The sequence below is a fragment of the Trachypithecus francoisi genome, unplaced genomic scaffold, assembly GCF_009764315.1.
Source record: "Trachypithecus francoisi isolate TF-2019V2 unplaced genomic scaffold, Tfra_2.0 Lachesis_group0, whole genome shotgun sequence".
NCBI classification, from domain to species: domain Eukaryota; kingdom Metazoa; phylum Chordata; class Mammalia; order Primates; family Cercopithecidae; genus Trachypithecus; species Trachypithecus francoisi.
In genome coordinates, this window is record NW_022681453.1 from 99,354,306 (window position 1) to 99,380,183 (window position 25,878).

Sequence of the window (25,878 nt, forward strand, 5' to 3'; positions counted from 1 at the left end):
AGCGTGAGGGCATAGAATATATTCACATATACAGATGCATATATATGTACAGATGTATATATATGTACACATATATATGCATCTGTATATATACACATGCAAGCATGTGCATACACACAAACAGCAAAACTATCACATAATAATATATGCCTTGTAGAGTATTTAATTGAAGTGATATGTGACTGGGGGATAATTTAGATGGTAGTGGACAAAAAAGGCCTCACTGAGAAATACCATTTAATCTGAGCTCTGAATAAGAAATCAATCTTGTGAAGATTAGCATTTCTGGCAGCATTCCTTGTGCATCTTGGACAAGCATTCCAGGCAGAGGCAAAATGTCTAAAAAGAAAATGACCTTGACAACTTAGAGGAGTTGAAAGAGGACCAGAGAGACAGAAGTGGGTGTGTGAAGAGTGATGAGAGATGCCACCGATGTAGGCAGCAGCCATCAAATGCAGGGCTTGGAAAAGTAGGACAATGAGCGTTTGGGTTTTATACTAAGCATGATGAAATGCCTTTGTATACGTTTAAATGGGGAAATGACATGAAGAGATATGCATTTAAAACGTTTATATGTTGAAGCTGTGTGAGACAGAGATCGAAGGTGTGGGAGTGTGGAAGCAGGGAGCCTATTAGGCAATACTTTAGTAGTCTAAGCCAGAGAGGATGATGGAGAGAGGTGGCCACATTGGGAACGTGATTTGAAAGCAACGTTGATGGAATTTCGTGATGAATTGGAGAGAAGGGTAGAATAGAATCAAGGAAAATTTTTAGATTATAGACAAGTACATATGTTGTTACAATATTTGTGAAAACTATATTGTAAGAAGCTACAATGCAGGTTTTATGTAAAAATCTATATCTTCTATTTAGGAATGCCATTGTTTCTGAAAACTAATGCCAAAATTTCCTCCCATGGGCCATTGCATATCGCTTGAAATCTCTAACAAATGAGCCAATTAACACATATATACTTGGGTAGAAGAGCTCTGTACATTTTGGTAAAGCTACAGCCTGGTCTTATTTCCAAATAAACAAATATAGAAGGACTGAGTGTCACAGATTCGATCCTTCTCTTTACCTTATTTTATACTGCAACTGAGAGAAAAGATTATATGTAAATAAGGTGAGAAAATATTTTTTAATGATGAATTTTTTTAGTGATAGAAGGCAAGAATGAGGGGTTTTTTCCTATGTGCATTTCAGTCTGTGATCCATGTAGCACATAGAAATATTTATTTCAGAATGGTATCTCTCAACAGAATTTTTACTCTAAAAGCAGAAACCTTAATGTATCTACTTTATGCTCATCTTAAAACAGAGACATATAATTAAGCCTTAACTCTGTGTTGAGTGTGCCCACACACATACACCTTTTACAATGTTTTGTAATGAAAATAGTGCTCCTGTCTCTTCTATTTTATGCCATTCCATTTCTCTCTGCAGAGTTCAACAGCATATTCATCCAGTCAGAGGTACACCTTTGCTACAGGCATCAGAGCTCTCCCTGCTTATTCATGTCCAGAAATGATAGCGTTTTATCTCAGCGATTAAAGAAGATACTGTTTTAAGAATCATCCAACTAGTTACTGCCTGGAAACTCTCAACCAGAGATGAGAGCAGCAACCATAGGGCTCTTCCATTAGCACAGCGTTTGTTGCTCAGTATGGATGTCTTTTCCATCCTTTTTTCCCTCCACTGTATATTTTCCATCTATGCTTCTAAGAAAAATGCTCCAAAGGAAAAATGCTCATTATGAGTACACAGAATTAACTTACCAACTGGTAGTTCTGTTTCCAAGTGAAAGAACAGATTTTAGTTGAATCCCTTTTTAGGTGTTTGCTAGGCTTTACATCTGTCCGTAATCCAGGCTTCTTTTTTTCCTTCCCCACCCACCCATATGAGCTAGAAGATGTACTCTCCTAGTTCTCAGTGTGTTGTAAAGATCACCTTGCCTAAAAAAGTCATGTAGCCTCTCAATATTTCTAGATGTTTTGTTGCTGGATAATTTAACAGTAAATGCACGTTGCAGGAGCTGGCAACCTTGTAGCCCAGCTACACTTTTACTATGAAGCACAGAAGGACATTTTTCATTGTATTGTGAGGGAAGTTCTCAGATCACTGATAATCATGACATGAATACATGACAGATATATCTCTGTAAGATAAGGGATGTATTATTATAATCATATTTGCTTAGTTCTATGGCAAGAAAATTTTAAAAGCAAATTTAAGGTGTTACTTTATGATGTTCCTAATCTGTTGCTTAATGATTACTGCATTCCCTGACATATATATTATTTTGCTAAATTTAGGGTCAAGTACTGATAACTCTAAAGGAACTGAATTTATGTTTTGCACATCTGGTACATATTTGAAAAAAAATGATAGATAGTTTGGAAATGTCTGTTAAAGTGAAAGAAAAGATACCATCCATGATTCCATTTTTCCTCTCCATAGTAAGCAAGTTAACTGAAATGGAGACTCACTATCCGGGATAGAAGAGGGAACCTGGGTTTACCTACAGTCCCTGAAAATGATACACGTCTACATGAGTAACAAAGCTCGGAAGTTTGGCTTGATGCAGCAGTCTGTAATATCTATGTGTACAATTTTCTGTCTTTGAGTGTTTTTTGACATTTATTATTAACAATAAAAGCTGAGTGAAATGAAAGTAGCAATCTTATTGATTCTTAGGAGCTAGAAAGGCACATTTAATAGCTTAATACCTTTTAGTAGACCAAAGCACATAGAGATCTCTAGCAGTAATATTCTCTATTAAAATTCTAAAACTCCAGAACACTCTTTTTTAAATAATGAATCCTACCAACTAACAATAAAATATGATGTATCCTATTCTCTATATATCTTACTTCTGAAGTAAATTATCCTGGAAACATAGAAAGCAGTATCTTGTTTCCATCACTGTTTAATAGACAAATAAACAAATAAACAAAACAAATCGTAACAGTCAAGTGATATTTTAGAGAGACCAAGATTATCAGAAATTGTGATAAACTGAATAGCAGGACAGAAATATAAGCAAATCTTGGTTCAAATTTACTATATAGTATCATAATACTAATTATAGAGATTTTACTTATCTTACATGGTTGTAAAGATAAAATTTGCTAGAAACGCAAAATACACATATGTAAAGAAAACAAAATCTGTGGAAAGGTGCATAGTGGGCAATTTCATTCTAAATGATAGCAAGAGTTAAGATAATAAAGGAGTGATGAATTGTTATAAAACTTATTCGTACAAGGAGAAAATAATGAAGTAAGGGAATAAGTTAGCATAGTGGCAAAATAATTTTAACACTCACGTAGGGTTACTATGGTAAAAGGAAAAGTAAATTTGGAAAGGAAGGGGGAATATTACAAAAATTTTTTTTGAATAGTGCATCTCAACTCTGCTATAACTGTGAGATAACATGATTTTTTCCTCCAAAGCTCTAATCATTATCCTTGCTATCCTTGTCTACAATCTGGACCTGCTATTGATAGTATAGCTATTGGTAGAAGGAGAAATTAGTTACTAATTTTTCTGCTGGTATTACTGTATTTCTTCCCAGATCCTGGGGAAGGTTTTGAGCATGGAGGTGACATTAAAGAGTTGCAGCATCTCTGTCCATTTCCCATTTGTATTTTGAGGAGTGGTTATTAATTTCTCTGATGAGTTTAAAGAGAGGTAAAAGAGACATTGGGAAAGTTAAGAGGGAAGAAGTTTAGGGTTTGGAGTATGTGGTAATTCACGTTTCTCACTTTCCATAGATGTTCTTTCTCAAAGCTTCCCCGGTGCTGTCCATTTCTGACACTTTTATGAGTGTATTTTTAATCAATTGATGATAAATAGAAGAACATGCATTGCTTCCAATCACAAAATAGAATCAGTACCATTGGTCATTCCCTATATCCTTTCCTTGCATGATAAAATGGTATCATCTGCTATATTCTCTACAGTGAATGGTTGCAGATCTGGGTAGTTTCTGCTTGAAGATGAGATATTCAGCCTATATTCTCTGAACTTAATGTTGCATCAGAGAACAAGGGTGACTATAACTTATGTCTTGCTTTGTACATGGTCAATTTGTTATATTGTTGAGTTTTAAGACATTTTCTATCTCATACGAAAATTTAGAATTTTCTCATTTTTCAATAGCATTAACCTAATTTATGTTCTGGGTAGCCTTCCGGGAAGATTATGAGTAATAACTGTATGCAACTCATGGGCAAGTTTCTTAGCAGAGCCTTGGAGTTTGATTGCCCTTGGTATAATAAGACTACTAGAAATATAATAATAAGAATAGTCTAATTTATTATACATCTGTATAGCTGGCACTTTGCTGAGTAGTTCTATTTACAATGTATGTCATATTATAAATGAATTTATTAATTTAAAATAATATTTATCATAATATTTATATTACTTTAAATATTTCTTATAATTATATTTATAATATTTATAAATAATAGTGATATGTTACTAGTTTTAAACATTCCATACGGTTGGAACTACACAAATTGTGAACATCTACCACATTGTATGACCATCTTCATATAGCTCCCTATAACTCTTCTATTTTGTGTTACAATTATCTAAATGCTTAGCTTATCTTCCACACTAAACTATAATGTTCGTATTTGTTATTTACATTTGCTCCTTTGCACCTGGTAGATAAGTACTAAATATCTATTGAGTGAGTGAATTCATGTTTCTCTTGATCCTAGTTCTTCAAATGTTAAGAATAGCAATGGGTCAAGATATTCAAAGCCATTAAAACTATGAATATAATCATCCATTGTAAATAAATAAATAGTATGACAACAATAATCACAAGAGATATACTTCAACATTTTTATAAAGAAGCAAATCGAAACTGCTGTGCTCAGAGGGATTAATTAGTATAATTATGGCGGCTAATTTAACAGCTAAATATTTCCATTGCCAAGCTTGTTCATAAAATGTGCTACTTTCTTTCTTAATGGAAACTCCACAGTGCAAATATTTCATAAGCATGATGTTTAATCTTACAGGTATTAGTATGGTGACTCTGGTTAGGCCTTTCATTGAGGATAAATTTTAGACTGGCAGTTTTAAATTATTACATGTGATCCTAATGCTGAAACTTTTAAAGGTGTAATTAGGAGGGAGTGGGGGAATCACCAGTGTCTCTAACACAAAATGTCAGTGGTTTTAACAATTAAATGTGGTAGCGTTTAAATCATGCACTTCCATTGACACCCAAACAATAAAATCTAACTATTATGATGGCATCCAGATAGTAGATGATTTCACAGGAAAGTGCTCAGACCTCCATCAAGTTAAGAATCAATAGAATCTAGGCAATTGTGGTAGAGTCAAAGACACAGGTCTCAGCTCATGAAAAACCCTCTGTACTAGAGCTGTATTCAATTATCACCACTAATGTAAAATAAACCTTGGTATAAAAGATAAAAGGGTAAAGTTCTCACAAATGATCACTTATCGCTCCATTCCAAAATGCATACAGCATTCATTATAGATCGAAATGCCACTCAAATTTCATCATTTAGTATGGTTTTGAAACAGCCAAACCATTAACCGAAAGAGTAGCTTTTTATATTTATACAACTAGTGACTAATGAAACATTATACCCAGTGTGCAAAGGGGAAAAAACCTTTATTTTGCAATGAACCCAATTGGTGCTCCTTTTAAACACAGCATAATATGGTTTCACTGTTTCATTGAGCCTCTCATTACTTGTGTCAATAATCCTAGGTAAACCACTGTGGAACTTCACAGCATTTATCTAGCAGCATGAATAGCATTAATCTATGGGGTGCTTTTGATGAATTGTAGTTCAAAAAGCAAAGCCAAAAATGACTTCTCACAAAGTGCTTAGGGAAGTATTTATTAGAAATATGTCAACTGCCAGCTACCTAAAGGTAGCTTGGCTGTTTAGGAAATCATGCTGTTGGCTAGCTTGCAAACACTGAGAAGATATATGAATTTTCCTGACTTGAACTACTTTAAAAAAATGATATACTTTTCATTTTGGTATATTATTTTTTCTGTCACTTCTCTTCTAATTCTCAATATTTTATGTCATATAGATTTTGACACAATGTGACATGGCCTACAACATGTCCTCAGGTTCTCAGAAACTGTTAGGTGAGAGAAGCACTTGGAAAATTAAGGTGAATCATATAGACTACCCTTTACCTATATGATTGCATGATCTAAACATCCAGGGAGCATCAACTGAAATCTACTCTTGGATCCTGCTCTAAGGATCTGACTTACTTTCCTGACACACCCAGTGGTTGTAACATTCTCTCTGGCAGAAAGGCCAGCAGGGTTTGTCTACAGGGATTACTACATTTAAATCCAATTTACCAGTCTAATCTGATTAGGCTAATTTTTCCAAAGTTGAATTTTGTACAATTCATGAAGTGCTAGAAATTAAACTGTTAGTTCCACTATTTTCTGGATGTTTTACACGAATAGCCTATTCACTATGAGCCTTTCGTTGCTTACCACAGCAGAGCGGTATTGAGTACTGAGAGATCTTATACAATAATACAATTTGAAAATAGGAAAACTGTATATTGACTGAAAATATCAATTTTTTCCAACTTCGGCAAAATGAACAAAATGAACACCTATGAAAAATAACACGCATTTAATTATTTTTTCCCTAAAATTAATCTTTTTACAAAGAAATAGACTAGACCCCCAAAATTCTTTTTGGAAAGGTATGGAACAAACACGTACTTCTTTCAGTATTCCATAAATGGATTCAAGGGAAAGATGTCAAATAAACATATTTTGTCCATCGTTTCTAAGATCCAGGACTTGTGACAGCGCTGTGTTATATACAATACTCATTTAGTATACTGTAATATTATGTTGAATATAATACTAGTCCCAGAAAAGTTTTCTTGGTGAAATATGATGGAAATCTTACATTGGCTAACGGCTCTTCCTAGTGGAGATTCACAATGCACCCTGACATATACAATAAAGTCTGAGAAGTACTGCAGTAAAGAAACCTGACTAATTTTATTTATCGCAATATTCATCAATCTCATAAAAATTCATCTCCATCCAACAATATCTAAAAGAAGCTACCTTATGAAAAACCCATTGTGTCATTTGAAAGTTGGAGAAAACAGAAATTGTATTCACTCATGGGGACTGGTATTTCTTTTTGCGATTTTGTTATATGTACTCAAATTGTGCCATAAGTATAGTCAAGAAAAGTCTGTAAGAACTTTAAATTACTGTTCACATGAAATTAATGCAGTTATTGTTAATATTGTACATTCCTATTTTTGTTGCATTTCAATGACACACTGTCATTCTTTGTGAAACCAAATAACAGAAGTTATAAAGTATATGTTTATGATAATATAACAAAAATTAGCTTAAAGGATATGTAATTTTCATGATTCTGGATTATAAACGAAAACATTTATTTATAGAATTTAAAGACAATCAACCAGGTGTGATGGCTCACACCTGTAATTCCAGCACTTTGGGAAGCCAAGGCAGGCTGATAGCTTGAAGCCAGGAGTTCGAGAAAAGTCTGGTGAACATGGCAAAAGCCCATCTCTACTAAAAATATAGTGGTGCACACCTGTAATCCCAGCTGCTCGGGAGGTGAAGCATGAGAATCGCTTGAACCCAGGAGGTGGAGGTTGCAGTGAGCTGAGATCACGCCACTGCACTCCAGTCTGGGCAACAGAGCAAGACTCTGCCTTCAAAAATAAACAAATAAATAAATAAAAATGAAATAAAGACGATCATTAATATAGTTTATGAGCCAACATATAAGAAGTATATTTATAATTGAGAAAGCTTTTCGCAAAAAAACTTATGTATGTTATAATTTTATCAATCTGACTGGGAATATATTAATATTAAATCTTGGAGATACTTATGAGATGTCCTTCTGAAATAAAAACAAACTGCAATTTTGCTTATTGTGCTTAAAATTTTGATAAATTTAAACAGTTTTTCCAGTTACGCATCCTTTCACATATAATGTTTTCAAAAAGGTACTCACCATGCACAATGAGAACATACTCTGCGCTGCTTTGGCCAATCGTGTTTGTGGCTTCACATCGATATGTACCATTATCCGTTTTGTTCAGGAAAAGAATGTTTAGCTCCCTACCACTCACAACCATTCGGTCAGGATCTGGTAATTCTCCGCCATCCTTTGTCCACAAAACAGGTTCTGGCCTATTGGATTGAAACATGCATGTAGATAGCAAAAATAAGAAATGTTACATATCTGTGAATTAAGTAAATCAATCAATTTTTAAGTATTTAACATGTATTTTGTACATAACCATATGCTAACTTCTATAAGATACTAAAAGGACCATCACACACTCACTCAAAAGAGTTGGAGGTAGAGCAAATATAATCTGCTTCTATCATATTTAATTAAGGAGATATGTATTCAGAGACTAATTTGTTGAGTCACTGCAGCAGTCACTTGTGGTTCCCTGCTCAAGTCCTGTAGCCCAGATTCTGCTGCTAATGGCTCACACCCCACGTTGGAAGACTGCCCTTAGGCTATTGGGGGTAAATCTTCCTCAGATGTATTTGGATATAAGTAAACATAAATATTCATATTTATATATAAATATATATTTTATAAATATTTATATTAAAATATGAATATAAATATATAATGAATAATTGATAATATTTATATTAAATAAATAATAATAAATATATAAGTATTTATATTCATACATATAAATAAATATAAAATATAAAATAAATATTAAAAAGATAAAAATCTTTGCACTTAGGGCCACCCCTGTGGCACAGCTTTACTTGAAAACACCTGAATCTTCTCCATTTCACCTCTGCTGCTTTTCTCATTCTTTTAGAGGTTTTTACTGTGAGTTTTCTTTTAACAAAATTCCTGCAAATGATCCCTATCTCAAAACATGCTTTTAGAACAGAAACAATAAATGAATCATAGATTCCCCTCTTCAAAAATTTCAGTCTTCTGTAATAATTAATGATAGAAATAGTTGTTAATATCTATTACCATCTGCTAGTTGTTATCCTAGGTGCTTTATATTTATTTTCTAGAATTCTCAGAAGAACACTTTGATGAATGTTACTTTTTAAAATGTCCTGCATATAAGAATATACATGAGAGAAGTATTCAAACCCTGGCCTTCCTTTATAGCTGATGCTTCATCTACTACCTTCTGCTTTCTAGCATGATGAATTTTTTTCTAGACTTAGTATGGCAAGTTTTCTAATTTAAGCATAATTTTATCACATGGAATCATTTTCTCAAAAGCTTTGTTAAATTTGATAGAAGTATTGAATTTATTTTACGTTATTGTGAACACAATTGGAATAGCGGCATTAAGTGATGTCTATGGCTATGGCATCCTTTCTAAGAGAAAGGATATATACTACTCTAACAAAATTTTGTAGAAGGGAAAAAAGTTGTGAAAAACAATAACAAATATTGTAAAGAATATCAAAACAAGCAGATTGGCATTGGGATAAAGGAACTGATCATCAAGTGTTTAAGTACCGAAAACACTTGAAGAGTGTGATCTTGTAATGTAAGAAATATGTATTTTGTCTCCTCCCCAGCCCTAACTTAGTGCTCCTGAAGCCTGATAGACAGGGGTGATAGCAGAAATTTTTGTTCTATTTAGCCTTTGACCCCAGTTCCTGACAAGAAACTCCTAAGACCTTTATACAGTCATATGCCACTTAACTTTGAGGATACAGTCTGAGAAATGTGTCATTAAGTGATTTCGTCATTATGCAAACACCATAGACTACATTTACACAAACCTAGATGGCATAGCCTACTACAAACCTAGGCTGTATGCTATAGCCTATTGATTATGCTATAAACTTGTATATCATGTTACTGCTCTGAATAATGGAACAAGTTGTAACACAATGGTAAGTCTTTGAGGGTATAGACATGGAAAATGTATAGTAAAAATATAGTGTTATAATATTTTGGGACCACTATCCTGTATGTGGTGCATCATTGATCAAAGTGTTGTTATGTGGTGCATGACTGTAATTTCCTGAGTGATAGTAGTCTCTGACACAGAGTTTCTAAGTCTCTTGGAATTTCCTGATAGGAGAATCTTTTGCTCTGAGATGCTCCTATGAGATGTTCTAATCAGAAGATTCTGATGGGCTCCTAGGCAGCTTACTGGGTAATTACGGGTTGGCACTTTCAGTCCTATTTTCCTTTCAACCTCCAGGGAGCTGAGGTGACTGAAGGTTGAGACGATCATCAGCGGTCAATGATACAACCAATTATGCCTGCCTAATGAAGCCCCCATACAACCCAAAAGGACAGGATTTAGAGAGCTTCTGTATTGCAGAGCATGTGGAGGGCCCAAGATGGAGGCACGCCAGGGGAGGGCATGGAAGCTCCACTCCTCTTCCCACATACCTTGCCCTATGCATCTCCTCATCTCGCTGTTCATCAGTTGACTTTGTAGGGGAAAGATAAATAGATAGATAGATAGATAGATAAAGAGATAGATATAGATATAGACATAGATTTTTTTTAAGTTCCACAAAACGTGTGTAGAACATGCAGGCTTGTTACACAGGTATACTTGTACCATGGTGGTTTCCTGCACCCATCAACCCATTATCTAGGTTCCCTCCCCTCACCCCCGACCCCTCAACAGGCTCTGGTGTGTGTTGTTCCCCTCCCTGTGTCCATGTGTTCTCATTGTTCAACTCCCACTTATGAGCAAGAACATAAAGTGTTTGGTTTTCTGTTCTTGTGTTAGTTTGCTAAGGATGATGGCTTCCAGCTTTATTCATATCCCTGCAAAGGACATGATCTCATTCCTTTTTATGGCTGCATAGTATTCCATGGTGCATATGTGCCGCATTTTGCTCATCCAGTCTATCATTGATGGGCATTTGCGTTGGTTCCAAGTCTTTGCTATTGTAAATAGTGCTGCAATAAACATATGTGTGCATGTGTCTTTATATTAGAACAATTTATATTCTGTTGGGATTGCTTGGTTAAATGGTATTTCTGGTTCTAGATCATTGAAGAGTTTGTGTCTTTATATTAGAATGATTTATATTCCTTTGAGTATATATCCAGTAATGGGATTGTTGGGTTAAATGGTATTTCTGGTTCTGGATCCTTGAGGAATCACCACACTGCCTGCCACAATGGTTGAAATAATTTACATTCCCACCAACAGTGTAAAAGCATTCCTATTTCTCCACAGCCTTGCCAGCATCTATCGTTTCTTGACTTTTTTGTAATCGCCATTCTGACTGATGTGAGATGGTACCTCATTGTGGTTTTGATTTTCATTTCTCTAATGATCAGTGATGTTGAATTTTTTTTCACATGTTTGTTGGCTGCATAAATGTCTTCTTTTGAGAAGTGCTTGTTCATATCTTTTGTGCACTTTTTGATGAGGTTGTTGTTTTTTAACTTGTAAATTGGCTTAAGTTCCTTGTAGAATCTAAATATTAGACTTTTGTCAGATGGGTAGATTGCAAAAGTTTTCTCCCATTCTGTAGGTTTCCTGTTCACTCTGATGATAGTTTCTTTTGCTGTGCAGAAGCTCTTTAATTTAATTAGATCCCATTTGTCAATTTTGGCTTTTGTTGCAATTGCTTTTGGCATTTTCATCATGAACTCTTTGACCATGCCTATGTCCTGAATGTTATTGCCTAGATTTTCTCCTAGGGTTTTATAGTTTTGTAATATTCTTTATAATTAATGAGTAAATATAAGCAAAGTGTTTCCCTGAGTTCTGTGAGCTATCCTACCAAATTAACAAAACCCAGGAAGGAAGGAAGTCACAGGAATCAGGGTTTGTAGGCAGCTCGGAAGTACAGGTAACAGTACGTGAGCGGCATCTGAAATGGGAGGCAATCCTGTGGGACTGAGAGCTCAATCTGCAGTCTAACTTATACATGAATTGAGTTACATGACACCCAATTGGTGTGTCATGAAAAACTGATTGGTGGTGGGGGAAACTGATTGTTGGTAATACACATTTTGGTGGTCAGAGACAAACTGTTGTAGTAAATGTGTAAGTATAAAGTAGTAAACAGTTTGGATTTTCCTGTCTTCAGAAAGATAAAAAACAAAAAGGGAAGGTAATTTTATCAGATCTATATCCATGAACATTCTGAAAGAGCATTATATGATAATAAGTGAAGAAACTAGGTGTATAAAATATTGGAAAAATATAGTAATGTGTATTATTCAATTAGATAGACAAATTGCTCCCCTAGTATCCTTAATAAAAGCCAAATCATTAATAGTTCTCAACTTGCTTCATTTATCCTAAATCTTTTAACTGCTATTTGAATTGACCAATTCTTATTTTATAATAGGGTGGATTGTCTTGTACTATGTACATCCTTAACATCTCTTGAAGGAGCAAAAGATGATAAAATAAAACTGATTTGTAGCAATGTAGAAATCTTGTCCTGGTCGGGCGCGGTGGCTCAAGCCTGTAATCCCAGCACTTTGGGAGGCCGAGACGGGCGGATCACGAGGTCAGGAGATCGAGACCATCCTGGCTAACACGGTGAAACCCCGTCTCTACTAAAAAATACAAAAAACTAGCCGGGCGTGGTGGCGGGCGCCTGTAGTCCCAGCTACTCGGGAGGCTGAGGCAGGAGAATGGCGTGAACCCAGGAGGCAGAGCTTGCAGTGAGCTGAGATCCGGCCACTGCACTCCAGCCTGGGCAACAGAGCAAGACTCCATCTCAAAAAAAAAAGAAAAGAAAAGAAAAGAAATCTTGTCCTATCCACCAAGTTACATAAGACCCATATTAAAATAGCAGTTACACTGGTGATACTTTGGGGTTTAGAACATTCATCTTTGTAATACTACTCAAAGGAAGTAATTTAGTATCTTAGGAGGCAATCTTTTCCTGATGTTTGAACTTTTAAACACATGCAGAGAAAATTGTATGTATGTATATATACACTTCTATACACTCAAAATTATCCCCCAAAATCTAAAGTGTATACACTTCTATACACTCAAAATTATCCCCCAAAATCTAAAGTGTATACACTTCTATACACTCAAAATTATCCCCCAAAATCTAAAGTGTCATGACTTTTTCCTAGTTGTGTTTGTAAGCTTTTAGTAACATCTTAAAGCAAATGGTTCTGTAAATATGTAGTTAAATTCAAATATGTCTTTTCAAATTGTTTACATAGAAATGCAGTTAAAGATCTAGGTAAAGTATTCAAGTTGCCAATCTGTATTTTAAAACAAAACAAATTTTTTTCAAAAACAACAACAACAACAACAACAACAAACTTCCTTAAAGGAAATAGCAACAACAGCATCTACAAAATTGGTTAACAGGAGGATGTAGTTGCATAAGTCTTTGCTGACACTGAACTGAATCCTTCAAGAATTCTTGATCCTAGTCTCTGTGGTAAATCTTCAAGGTGGAAAAATAGCACCACAAGATGCAAATTTAATGAAATAGAGGTTAAAGTTTATGCACAGATTACAAATAGCTTACACATATTCCCAATTAGTTTTTAAAATGTTCAAGCTTCTCAATATCACCATAAAAATATTAAGTGGTTTAGCAAGTCTTGATACAATTTGTGTTTCATCTTAATAAAGAGGGCCCCCTAGGCTTTCTCTAATTGGAACCCAGAAATGATTTAGCTTCTTGCTACAAATGAATAACAATCTTCCCTGCTGTTCGGGCATCCAAAGTCATCATTTAAAAGTGGTTCCAGTCTACAGTTTCTATGTGATAAGGTTGAAAAGAGCAGGAGCTAGACACCGGGAGTAACAGGACAGTGAAAATAGCATCAGATGTGAGATGATAACGTTACGCCACTCTGCATGAGAACTTAGTCCACCCGGAACGTTTCTCTTTAACCAGCCCAAATAATTAAAAAGTTGGAAAACTTATGTTTGAGATAAAATTTTGATTGTATTTCTATCAATTCTATAAAACTATAAAGATGTTTATTTTTCTTTATATCTAAAGATATTTTTTCAGCAGTTTCTTCCTAGAGCAACACACAAGTTAAAAGTAAAAAGAGAAACAAAATATGCTTATACATTTATTCTCAAATATCCTGAGGCATTTATTGATGAAGTCGTTTTTAATCTTAACACTTTTTTTTAAGAAAACCTATTAACTCGGTGTTTTGTTTTCTACATATCTAATAAGAGATTACCTGTATATTTCACAATTCCTCATTTATAAATCACTGTTGAAAGGTATTGCCACAAGTCTCTCAGACGTTGATTTTTATTTAATGTTTGAACCAGATACAAACCTGATTACTAATTTTCAGTGATATTCTTTAATTTGTATTTGGTGCATTTATTCTGTGCCATTATACCATAGCAACAGTGCTTCTAATCTTTTCTGCTATTAGAAACTATGGGATTATTCACTCCCTAGCTACTGAGAATGGAAACTTTCTTTGCCTTAACCGTTCACATCCCCTCTTTCAGGTTCGTGCTTCCTAACAGGAATAAAGAACAAGAACTTCAGTAATGGAGAAGTGAGTCCTATCATGTAGGTCTCCCAGGAAAAGAATCTTCCTGGTGTAGAAAGGGACAGGAGTTAAACACTATGCAAAATTTGAAATGTTCTCCAGTCTCTCCTTTTTCCAAACAGTGATATCCCCCCTTGGGATCTGTGCTGCCTTTTTTTCATAAGGACTTGATATACTGGCATCTAACACTGAAATTAATCCTGTGAAAATTAAACTTACTTTTCCTAGATGGAAAAAAAAAGTCACCTTTCCTATCTGGAAAAAAAAAAAAAAAGTCAAATTCAAGAAAGCATCTTGTTCTATCTTAAAGGTCAATGAACAAAAATTTCAAAATATTTATATCTTACACTTCCCTTAAGACAAAGCACAATCATATAGTCAGTAACTTTATGCTTATGTACCATGTCACCACATAAAGATGCCTACTGGTTTTATTTCAGTTTAGAAATTCCACAGATGGGCAGTAAGTGTTATTAAAGTTTTAAAACCAGGGAGATTTTTAAAAACTTAATTCCTCTCTATTTCCTGTGATATTTTCACTGGAAAGTGAAAGAAGGTGGTAGGAGTTACATAAACATCTTGATCCTTTTTCTGCTTTAAGCAAAGACTTTTCGATTAAGAAATTATAGTAAGAGTCTATGCATAATATGCCCAATGTTTATGTTATTATTTTTTAGAGAGAGGGAGGGATAAGGTAAATGTAAATTAATTGACAAATGGATTTGAAGATTGTTAAGTAAAAGATTTGAAATTTACCGAGTTCAGGAAAAAAGAATCCTGAACAAACTTTAGCCTAGACATTTCCCCTTTGGGTAGACTGAGATTACATCTCTAAATGAAGCCCAAACAGTGCTAAATAATTGAGGAGGAACAAAAAAGGAGAAGAGGAGAAATATTAGAAGCTGGGGTTTCTTGGTAGCTTTTTAAAAAAATTAAAATGTAAATACAAAGCAATCTAAAAGAGCAGTATTCTGAAAATTGTGAAGCTGATTACAAATATAATTTTAATAACTTTCTGTCAGAAGTTAAGGATGTAGCTGAAAAACAGCAAGAAATACAAAAGGACTACTTCTGGGCCTATTTATTGCAGTGATCATTAAAAATTTAAAAACTACACTAAGGGTTTTTTGTTATTGAAGATCAAGTATATATTTCTAAACATAATTTATAAATAGCATTCCACATATATGCAAAGTTATATTAATTATTGAAAAATTATTGCTTTAGGCCATTAGAGTGTACATCAAGCTGTGTTTTCTCCTCAGATTTCATTTTTGTGCAATTTAGTTGTAATGAAATTAGATTTTCTTTTATTCTTGGTATTGCTTTCATACTTTTATGGGAGCAATTCTTTAAATATCAAATAAATTTTAGTATAAGCGAGCTTAAATTTGAGTGTTTTACTTATTAAAATTTAGGCTCATTTTAAAATATAATAAATGAAACATCTATGTGTCTGATACTCTTTGTACATATACAAATGAGAAAAAACAAAACTTCAGCACTATTTATTGTAGAGTAGTCTTCAATGTGTTTCCACACGTTTAATTAACAGAAAGTGTCCCATTCTACACTTATATCTTAAGACAGATAAGAGATCAATGAATTTTCTTTTTTGTTAGTTAAAAAATGGCTGTATGTTCTTTAATAGGTACTTGATAAATGCATGAAATTATCAAATAATTATCTATAAACAAATCTGTGCAAGTTTTTGAACCAGGGATTGTGAGGGGTATAAAAAACTAAAATAAAGATCTGTTCTGTGGTATTATAATCTAGTAGTTTCTGTAAGATGTATGTCATCAACCATAATATTTGGTAGCATACAGTAAGTGGCATAAATGGGTTATAAAACATCAGAAAGATTCATCACCTATATTAGGGACATTATAATAGGCTTTATGAAAAATACAACTCTTGATTACTGTGTTTATAGCAGAATTTTGACAAGTAGAAATAGAATACACCAACTCAATAGGAGTCTGAGCCCTGGGTAGAACGCTTGCCCTCAAGAGGCCATAATGTTGAAAAGATTAATTCAAATATTGCGAATGCTAGGAAAGAAATGAGAATAGGGTTAGCAAGTAAAATTGCTATTGGCAAAAAATTACAAATTAAGAAAAGGTAAAGTTAAAAGCACTTAATATGATAACTGAGTTGGGAGTAATAAAAACAAAAGGCAAGCTATAAGTTGTGTGTGAAGAATCAAGAACAAGTACGCTTATAAGTAGCTTAGTACAAGAGAACGTCTATAGGATGAAAAGCAGAGCATGAAAAATATTATTTTAGTGTAAGACCAGAAAACTGATGGTTACATCAATATGGAAGAGAGAATGAAATGTGGGAAGGACGTTTTGGTCATAAACAGGTGCAACATGAACAAAAGCAAATAAATAGAAAAGTTTGGGGTACAGGTATTGGGGAAACATCTGTACATTTAAAGTAAGAAACAGGGCCTGGAGTGCCAGCTGAAGAATCTAGACTTTCTTTAAAAATGAAATTATCTTATTTTGGTTTTTGAGAAGTGAGTATTCCTGATCAGAGTTTCCTTTAAGAAAATTAATGTGAAACATCTGGGGAAAATCCAATAAAGAGGCCATATATACAGTTCTTAAGACAGATAACAAGTTCCTTCCATAAGGGAGAGAAATAATAAAGAAAAGTACATAAGAAACAATAAAAGAGCCCTGAAAAAGTAAATACAAGTTTTTTGAAGCTAGGCAACGCATGGTGTTAAGGAAGAGATGAAAGAAACTCTCTTTACAGTGTCTAGTCTGTACAACAGGTGCAATCTTAGTGCCAAAAAGAAAAGCAACAATTTAAAGACCAACCAACCAACCAATTAAAGAAAAGGGAGGTGAACAAGAGATTGAAATAAAGTCAAGAGGGAAAAACTGATGATTTCCATTTCGAACATGCTGAATTCAAGCGTTACAAGAACACCAAGAAATACATCTTGATCCAGCAATTAAGTAAATAAATAATTATAAATCAGGGAAGAGGGCAGAACTGGAATTTTTACAGAGATGGGTGTCAACCATGTTTCCAAGCTAAAGAAAGGAAAAAAAAAAAAAAAGAGCACATCACTGAGCATCTTAGAATACACTTACTTAGAAAATAAGAAAAGGCAATACAATCTAAGAATTCTAAGAAAAAGAAGAGAATAGTGTCATAGGAGCATGAAAAAAATCCTTTCAAAATGTATTGTCCTGAATGTTTATCTGTAAAACCTCACTATACCTTGACTTCTCAGTTCTCTGATTTTTCTCCTGTCCAATAATTATTTTGCTAGCCCCACCTCCGCCATGATGACACACTTCACATTGTCATCATTGTTACTTCCATAAAAGTCTCATTTTTTTCTAATTACAAACTTCTATTTGTTCAGTTCACTATTCTCTTACACATTATCAAAACCTCCAATCTTAACTGAGGGGCCCACTATTTTCCTTTGTTCTTTAATGCCGCTCTCCCCTTCACTTCTGTCCTTAACCAGTCTTACGATCCCGTCAGTCAGATTTGTTTTGTTTTGTTTCATTTTTTCCTTTCTCCATACACTGTTATCTGGTTAATTCCTAGCCCTAATGAACCCAACTTTTCATCTTCTCTGTGCCTTTAGCTCATCATCGAAGCAAGCTAAAGAAAAAGGAGGAGAAGGCAAATGATGTTTGTTTTATTAAATACTCTCCTTGAAGTCATCATGCAAGTGTGCACATGAAGAGCAAGGACAAAGGCAATTTTAAAGCCAAACTAAATTTCATTACTGTATCTTGGGGTTTTGTTTGTTTGTTTTTTTCCAATCTGTTGAAATATGCATAATGTATTATCATTGATGTCATTAAGAATGTGTGATTGGGCATATACATTTCTCTTCCCCACAGTTGTTTAACATAATATTGAAAAGAGATATTTTTGAAAAACTCTGTCTCTTAATATAGTTAGTATCGTCATTTGTTAAACTGGATTTGTTCTAACATTTCAAATATTTAGTACTGAAATAGAAGTATAAATGTACAGAGAAAAAGGAAGGAGAGGATTGAATAAATTACCCAGATGAAGTAAATTCTTAAACCTCTTATCTTTTAAATATAGATTTCCCAGTGTGTTTTTTCACCTATTGCAGTTGCTTGTATTGATTAATTTAATGCGTCTTTGTGTATTTGTGTGTGAGAAAGAACAAGGTAGTTCCTTAGCTTTTCTTCTCACTGGCCTCTACTCTTCTGTTTTAAATACTTCTCGATATGTTCTTCAGTTTCTTATTTCATCCTCACAAGTATCATGAGTTAGTTTGCCCAGTATTGATATGGCATTGCCCATGTCTTCACAGTTGATTTTATGAAAAACAATACACTTTTTTTCTTCTATTTATAGTTTGAGAATCCCAAAGACTCTTGTCGAAAGGCTCAACAACAAAAGTTTCTACTCAAACATCGCCATCAGTACTTCTGTCTGACAGGGTCAAAGACATCTTAATGCAGTAATAAATGAAGTTTGAAGTGGCAAATTCAAGCCTACTTACTCCCTTAAACTGTAAATTGAAATGCTGATTCTAAGTTTATCTACTTATACAAGTTTTTTAAACCAATTATGACACTAGTATAGTGTCAAGTAGGAGTTTCGCTACATTATTGGTTAGCTTTACAGGGGAAAATAACATGGATATTAATTTCACCGGCAGATTTTAAACTTTGAAAACAAATAAAAAAATGGACTTCTACTCTGATTAATGTCAGTATGTGCTACTTGATTCTGATTTTTTAAGGCACTTCTTGCCTCCAAGCTTAGAAGCTTGTAGTTGAAACAGGAAATAACCTATGTAAGAAACAGGTAAGTGCTCTTTAGAAGACTTGAAAATAATGGCATTTTTTAGAGTGCCTGTAAAATCCTGAACTACTTTTTACTGATAAGGTAGTGTTCATTGATGATTATTTTAACCGTTTTAAAAAACAAAGCAGTCACATCACACTACAAACTGTATAATTCCAGCCAATTTATGGCACAGCAAATAAAAGATTATCCTTAGAAAAGATAAGATTGCTATGATCATGAAGAGTGACAGATGATGGCATTGAAAGAAAAATATTCAAGATTGTGACAAATGCTTGAGCTAATCTCTTAAGGTCTTTCTGCTGAAGCAAAGCAATTACCCACGCCTAAACTATACTTAACATTTATTTTCTTTGGTAAACATGGAATATTAATTCCTGGTTAAAAGATAAAAATATCTTGAGTAAGCATTCATTCTGTCATCTATTGTGTATACGTATGTTAAGCATAAAATCTTTATAATATATTTAACAATAATCATTCTTCAGAAAATAATTTTCAACTTACTTGAAAATTACTGGCCACTAAAATTTACTTTTGACCAAAGTACCCTTTGCAATATTTTCATGTTTTCATAATGAAAAAATGAGTGTGTGTTTCTCAGAATCTTCCACTTTATCAACCTGTGTACATCATACAAACAATGTGATACTATATGAAATGTTTCTATAAGCATCCTAATCAATCAGAAGCCTGTAAACCATTCAACTCAAGGACATTTTGGAATGATGGGGTCCTATTTTGTATATAAGAGTAACTTTACAACCCATTACTTCCTTTACTATAAAATAGTGCTCATTAATCTTATAAGATCTAATATTGATGTTCAATACTGTGTTACCATTATACTACTGCTTCACCCCTACCATATAGTCAAACCCAGCCCATGACCACTAACAGGAGCTTTCTCGGCTCTCCTAATAACATCCGGCTTAATTATATGATTTCACTTTTATTCCATAACTCTACTAATATTAGGACTATTAACCAACATATTAACAATATATCAATGGTGACGTGATATTGTACGAGCAGTAGTACAATGATTTGTTTCATTTCTAATATTAAAACCAGTGATCTTCAGAAAGTAATAGTAAAGTTCATAGCATTTATCTGATAGCTGAAAAATTAAATTTTCTGAATAAGTAAAACCTGAAGATAATTGAAACTTAAAACTTAAAGTTTTGACGGTATTTTTTGATCATTTAGATGTAATCACTCTCAAAGGATCAAACTTCTCTATGTTATTAAATAGAGAAGTCTTGGTGACACTCAACTTTGTTTTCTAGAGCTAAGATACTAGTTTGAACACATACTTTTATATAGTGTTGTTTCATAGGAACTGTAGGAATTGAATTAAGACTTAACATGCTATGTTTTTCCCTAAATACCCAGCTTTCTTATAGATGGCATGCTTATTGCAACAATTTTTAAACATTTTCAGGTGTGACATACAATAAAAAATATATTTGACAACCATACATAGTATGTAAACACATATATACAAGAAATAATAGCTTGCTCTCTCTTATATTCTCTTTTATATTAAAATGTGACATTTTCTTTTCTCTTTCTTCTTTTCTACATTTTCCTTTTCTATTCTATTATTCTCTTTTTTTAAAAAAAAAGGTCATTTAAATTGGTTTTGTAATTCATTAATAAGCCACAACTTGCAATTTGAAAAACACTGCATTAGTGACCCAGAGTGACAGTGCTGTATCCCAGGGGTTCTATTGTCCCTATGTTGCAACGCTGTTACATTTTCACTGTTGCTTCTATGTGATTGCATCACTATCTTCATCCTTGCAATTTTAAGTGGTGGTGCTTAAGTCCACCACGCCTCACATTTCCGTGACATCTCCTGGCCCCACGTTATCATAGGTGCTGCTCTATTCTCCGTCCTTTTAAAGTCTTATCTTTTGCTTTCCTTTCTGTTTTCCTTGAAGCACTTCCAGTACTCTGGATTTGCAAGACTTGGGCATTAGAGCCCACCTCAATCACTGAGAAAGTCTGCTATTCAAATTGGAGATTTTTGTAAATGTTCTAATTTTCTACATTTTAAACACTGGCACTGTTTGCTGTTTATTTTATTTTATTTTATTTTAGCTTTGAAATTTAGAAGCTTCTATATGTTTGAGTTTTTGTATGCCTCGATTGAGGTTATATACATACTGTAACATCATGTGTAAAAAAGATGTGTAATGCAAGAAAATTTATTTTAGGATGTATTTTTTGATAAGTGGCTAAGGAATAAGAATTTTTCAAGTTTCATTATTAATTAAAATAATAGCACATCTCTACAGTGATTCTGAATTAAATCTATTTTTCACATTTTATTTCCTATGTACATTTACGCAGAAATGGTAGTCGAGATATTTACCAGCTGGTATAACAGGCAGGCAATAATCCATTTCTCGGTAAGTTGTACTGGTGACTACTAGAAGGATATTAGTTCCAAATTTATGATACATGTTATAAAAAATGCAAAAAGAAAAGGCAAATCTTATTGAATAGCATTAGAGCAATAGACTAACTTTTAAAAATACATAAATAATTCCAGTATTTTAATTGTTAAAATGTTGAGTGATTATTTTTCTGCAATCTTTCTACAACTGCCATGTTGTTCAATTTACTATATAAACACATATGCAATGTTTCCAAATTTTAAAGGGTAAAATGCTTAAATGTCATCTCAAAAATCAATGTATTTTTAAAACTATGGATTTTAAACCTATGAGCAAAAGAGTGCAAGTCTAAAGATCTACTAAACGTATATGACAGTACCATTCCAAAATGGTGTCTTAAATGTATTGAGACATGTTTGGTGTAGGGTTTTCCAGTGAACATTTACATAATCCCTCAAAATAATTGGCTTTTTGTTGCAAGAAAACTGCTTACCTGGAAATGTTCAAGAAGTACATTTCCTCTAAGGATCTATCACCGTGGTTCTGCAAGCTCTTATGGGACTTTCACAAGACATTGGAACATTTAATTGAAAATGATTGAGTGCCCAGCACACCACAGATGCCCATGCCCAGTCTAAATAACAGCAGTGGAGAGTACCGAGAGTCAGCTTCTTGTTTCAAAAACAAAACCAAATATATTCGGTCTCATTTCCCAGATAATCACTTGTGTGTTTCCAGAGAGTCAATGTGTGATTAAATTTTGAAACCATAAAATTGAAGCAAAAGACCATATGGACCTCAGAAAAGAAACTCATTATGGAAAGGACAGCACATATTTTTTTTTTTCAATTTTGAAAATTTAGAACGAATTTTCCAATATTGTATCTTTGAAGACATTTTGGAAGAAACTGACTGTATTGCTTTTAATTTTTAATTAATTAATTGAGACAATTTTGCATTTCTCTAGATACCAGAACACAAAGTAAAACACATACACAGACACACACACACGCAAACACACACACACCCCAATCTAAATGCTCTGTATCCTTTATTATCCAATTACTGCTGGTATAATAATATTTATATGATAAGGAGATGATCATTATGTTTATTCCACTAATAATTTTAGTAACATTTTAAACATAACATTTAATAAGAAAGGCATATTCTTTTTTTTTTTTTTTTTTTTTTTTTTGAGATGGAGTCTCGCTCTGTCACCCAGGCTGGACAGGCTGGAGTGCAGTGGCCAGATCTCAGCTCACTGCAAGCTCCGCCTCCCGGGTTCATGCAATCCTCCTGCCTCAGCCTCCCGAGTAGCTGGGACTACAGGCGCCCACCACCTCGCCCGGCTAGTTTTTTGTATTTTTTAGTAGAGACGGGGTTTCACTGTTTTAGCTAGGATGGTCTCGATCTCCTGACCTCGTGATCCGCCCGTCTTGGCCTCCCAAAGTGCTGAGATTACAGGCTTGAGCCACTGCGCCTGGCCAAGAAAGGCATATTCTTGAGGAGTGTTTTATTTTAAAATTCTGCTTATTTTATTTATGCTCTAGGCTTTCCATTGTATTGCACTGCATTGATACTGTTTTGGCACTAATTTTGTATTGTAGCTATAACCTGAAGTCTTTATCTTCTAAAAGTTATATAAAATTCCAGTTTACAGCTCCCACCGTGAGCGACACAGAAGACGGGTGATTTCTGCATTTCCAACTGAGGTACCAGGTTCATCTCACTGGAGCTTGTGGGACAGTGGGTGCAGGACAGGAGGTGCAGCCCACCGAGCATGAGCCAAGGCAGGGTGAGGCATCGCCTCACCCAGGAAGCACAAGGGGTCAGGGAATTCCCTTTCCTAGCCAAGGGAAGCTGTGACAGACGGCACCTGGAAAATCGGGTCACTCCCACCCTAATACTGTGCTTTTCCAAGAGTCTTAGCAACCGTCACACCAGGAGATTATATCCCCTGTCTGGCTCAGAGGGTCCCATGCACACAGAGCCTTGCTCATTGCCAGTACAGCAGCCCGAGATCAAACTGCAAGGCCGCAGCAAGGCTCCGGGAGGGGCACCAGCCATTGCTGAGGCTTGAGTAGGTAAAAAAAGTGGCCCAGAAGCTCCAACTGGGTGGAGCCCACCACAGCTTAAGGAGGCCTGCCTGCCTTTGTAGACTCCACCTCAGGGAACAGGGCATAGCCAAACAAAAGGCAGCAGAAACCGCTGCAGACTTAAATGTCCCCGTCTGACAGCTTTGAAGATAGTAGTGGTTCTCCCAGCATGGAGTTTGAGATCTGAGAATGGACAGACTGCCTCCTCAAGTGGGTCCCTGACCCCCGAGGACCCTAACTGGGAGGCACCCCCCGACTAGGGGCAGACTGACACCTCACACGGCCAGGTACCCTTCTGAGACGAAGCTTCCAGAGGAACAATCAGGCAGCAACATATTCATCTCAGCAATATTCACCGTTTCACAGCCTCCGCTGCTGAGACCCAGGCCAACAGGGTCTGGAGTGGACCTCCAGCTAACTCCAACAGACCTGCAGCCGAGAGTCCTGACTGTTAGAAGGAAAACTCACAAACAGAAAGGACATCCACACCAAAACCCCATCTGTACGTCACCGTCATCAAAGACCAAAGGTAGATAAAACCACAAAGATGGGGAAAAACAGAGCAGAAAAGCTGAAAAGTCTAAAAACCAGAGCACCTCTCCCCCTCCAAAGAAACGCAGCTCCTCGCCAGCAGTGAAACACAGCTAGATGGAGAATGACTTTGACGAGTTGAGAAAAGAAGGCTTCAGATGATCAAACTTCTCCGAGTTAAAGGAGGAAGTTGGAATTCATCACAAAGAAGTTAAAACCTTGAAAAAAGATTAGATGAATGGCTAACTAGAATAACCAGTGTAGAGAAGTCCTTAAATGACCTGATGGAGCTGAAAACCATGGCACGAGAACTACGTGACGAATGCATAAGCTTCAGTAGCCGATTCAATCAACTGGAAGAAAGGGTATCAGTGATTGAAGACCAAATGAATGAAATGAAGTGGTAAGAGAAGTTTAGAGAAAAAAGAGTTAAAAAGAAGCAAACAAAGCCTCCAATAAATATGGGACTATGTGAAAAGACCAAATCTACATGTGATTAGTGTACCTGAAAGTGACGGGGAGAAGGGAACCAAGTTGGAAAACACTCTGCAGGATATTATCCAGGAGAACTTCCCCAAGCTAGCAAGGCAGGCCAACATTCAAATTTAGGAAATACAGAGAATGCCACAAAGATACACCTTGAGAAGAGCAACTCCAAGACACATAATTGTCAGATTCACCAAAGTTGAAATGAAGGAAAAAATCTTAAGGGCAGCCAGAGAGAAAGGTCGGGTTACCCACAAAGGGAAGCATCAGACTAACAGCAGACCTCTCAGCAGAAACTCTACAAGCCAGAAGAGAGTGGGGGCCAATATTCAACATTCTTAAAGAAAAGAATTTTCAACCCAGAATTTCATATCCAGACAAACTAACCTTCATAAGTGAAGGAAAAATAAAATCTTTTACAGACAAGCAAATGCTGAGAGATTTTGTCACCACCAGGCCTGCCCTACAAGAGCTCCTGAAGGAAGCACTAAACATGGAAAGGAACAACTGGTACCAGCCTCTGCAAAAACATGCCAGATTGTAAAGACCATCAATGCTAGGAAGAAACTGCATAAACTAAGAGCAAAATAACCAGCTGACAGCATAATGACAGGATCAAATTCACACGTAACAATATTAACCTTAAATGTAAATAGGATAATGCTCCAATTAAAAGACACAGACTGGCAAATTGGATAGAGAGTCAAGACCCATCAGGGTGCTATATTCAGGAAACCGATCTCACATGCAGAGAAACACATAGGCTCAAAATAAAGGTATGGAGGGAAGATCTGCCAAGCAAATGGAAAACAAAAAAAAAAGGAAGGGGTTGCAATCCTAGTCTCCGGTAAAACAGACTTTAAACCAACAAAGATCAAAAGAGACAAAGAAGGCCATTACATAATGGTAAAGGGATCAATTCAACAAGAAGACCCAACTATCCTAAATATACATGCATCCAATACAGGAGCACCCAGATTCATAAAG

The 25,878-nt window shown here is 35.0% G+C and overlaps 1 protein-coding gene across 3 annotated transcripts in view; it reads right to left on the reverse strand.

Moving 5' to 3' along the window:
- CADM2 (cell adhesion molecule 2) overlaps window positions 1-25,878 on the reverse strand; it is a 1,094,949-nt gene that overhangs the window by 89,870 nt on the left and 979,201 nt on the right. For all 3 annotated transcript variants that reach the window (XM_033211599.1, XM_033211598.1, XM_033211597.1), the window contains one exon: window positions 8,055-8,233. In XM_033211599.1, the coding sequence (XP_033067490.1) occupies window positions 8,055-8,233 (179 nt within the window). The remainder of the gene's footprint in view (window positions 1-8,054; window positions 8,234-25,878) is intronic.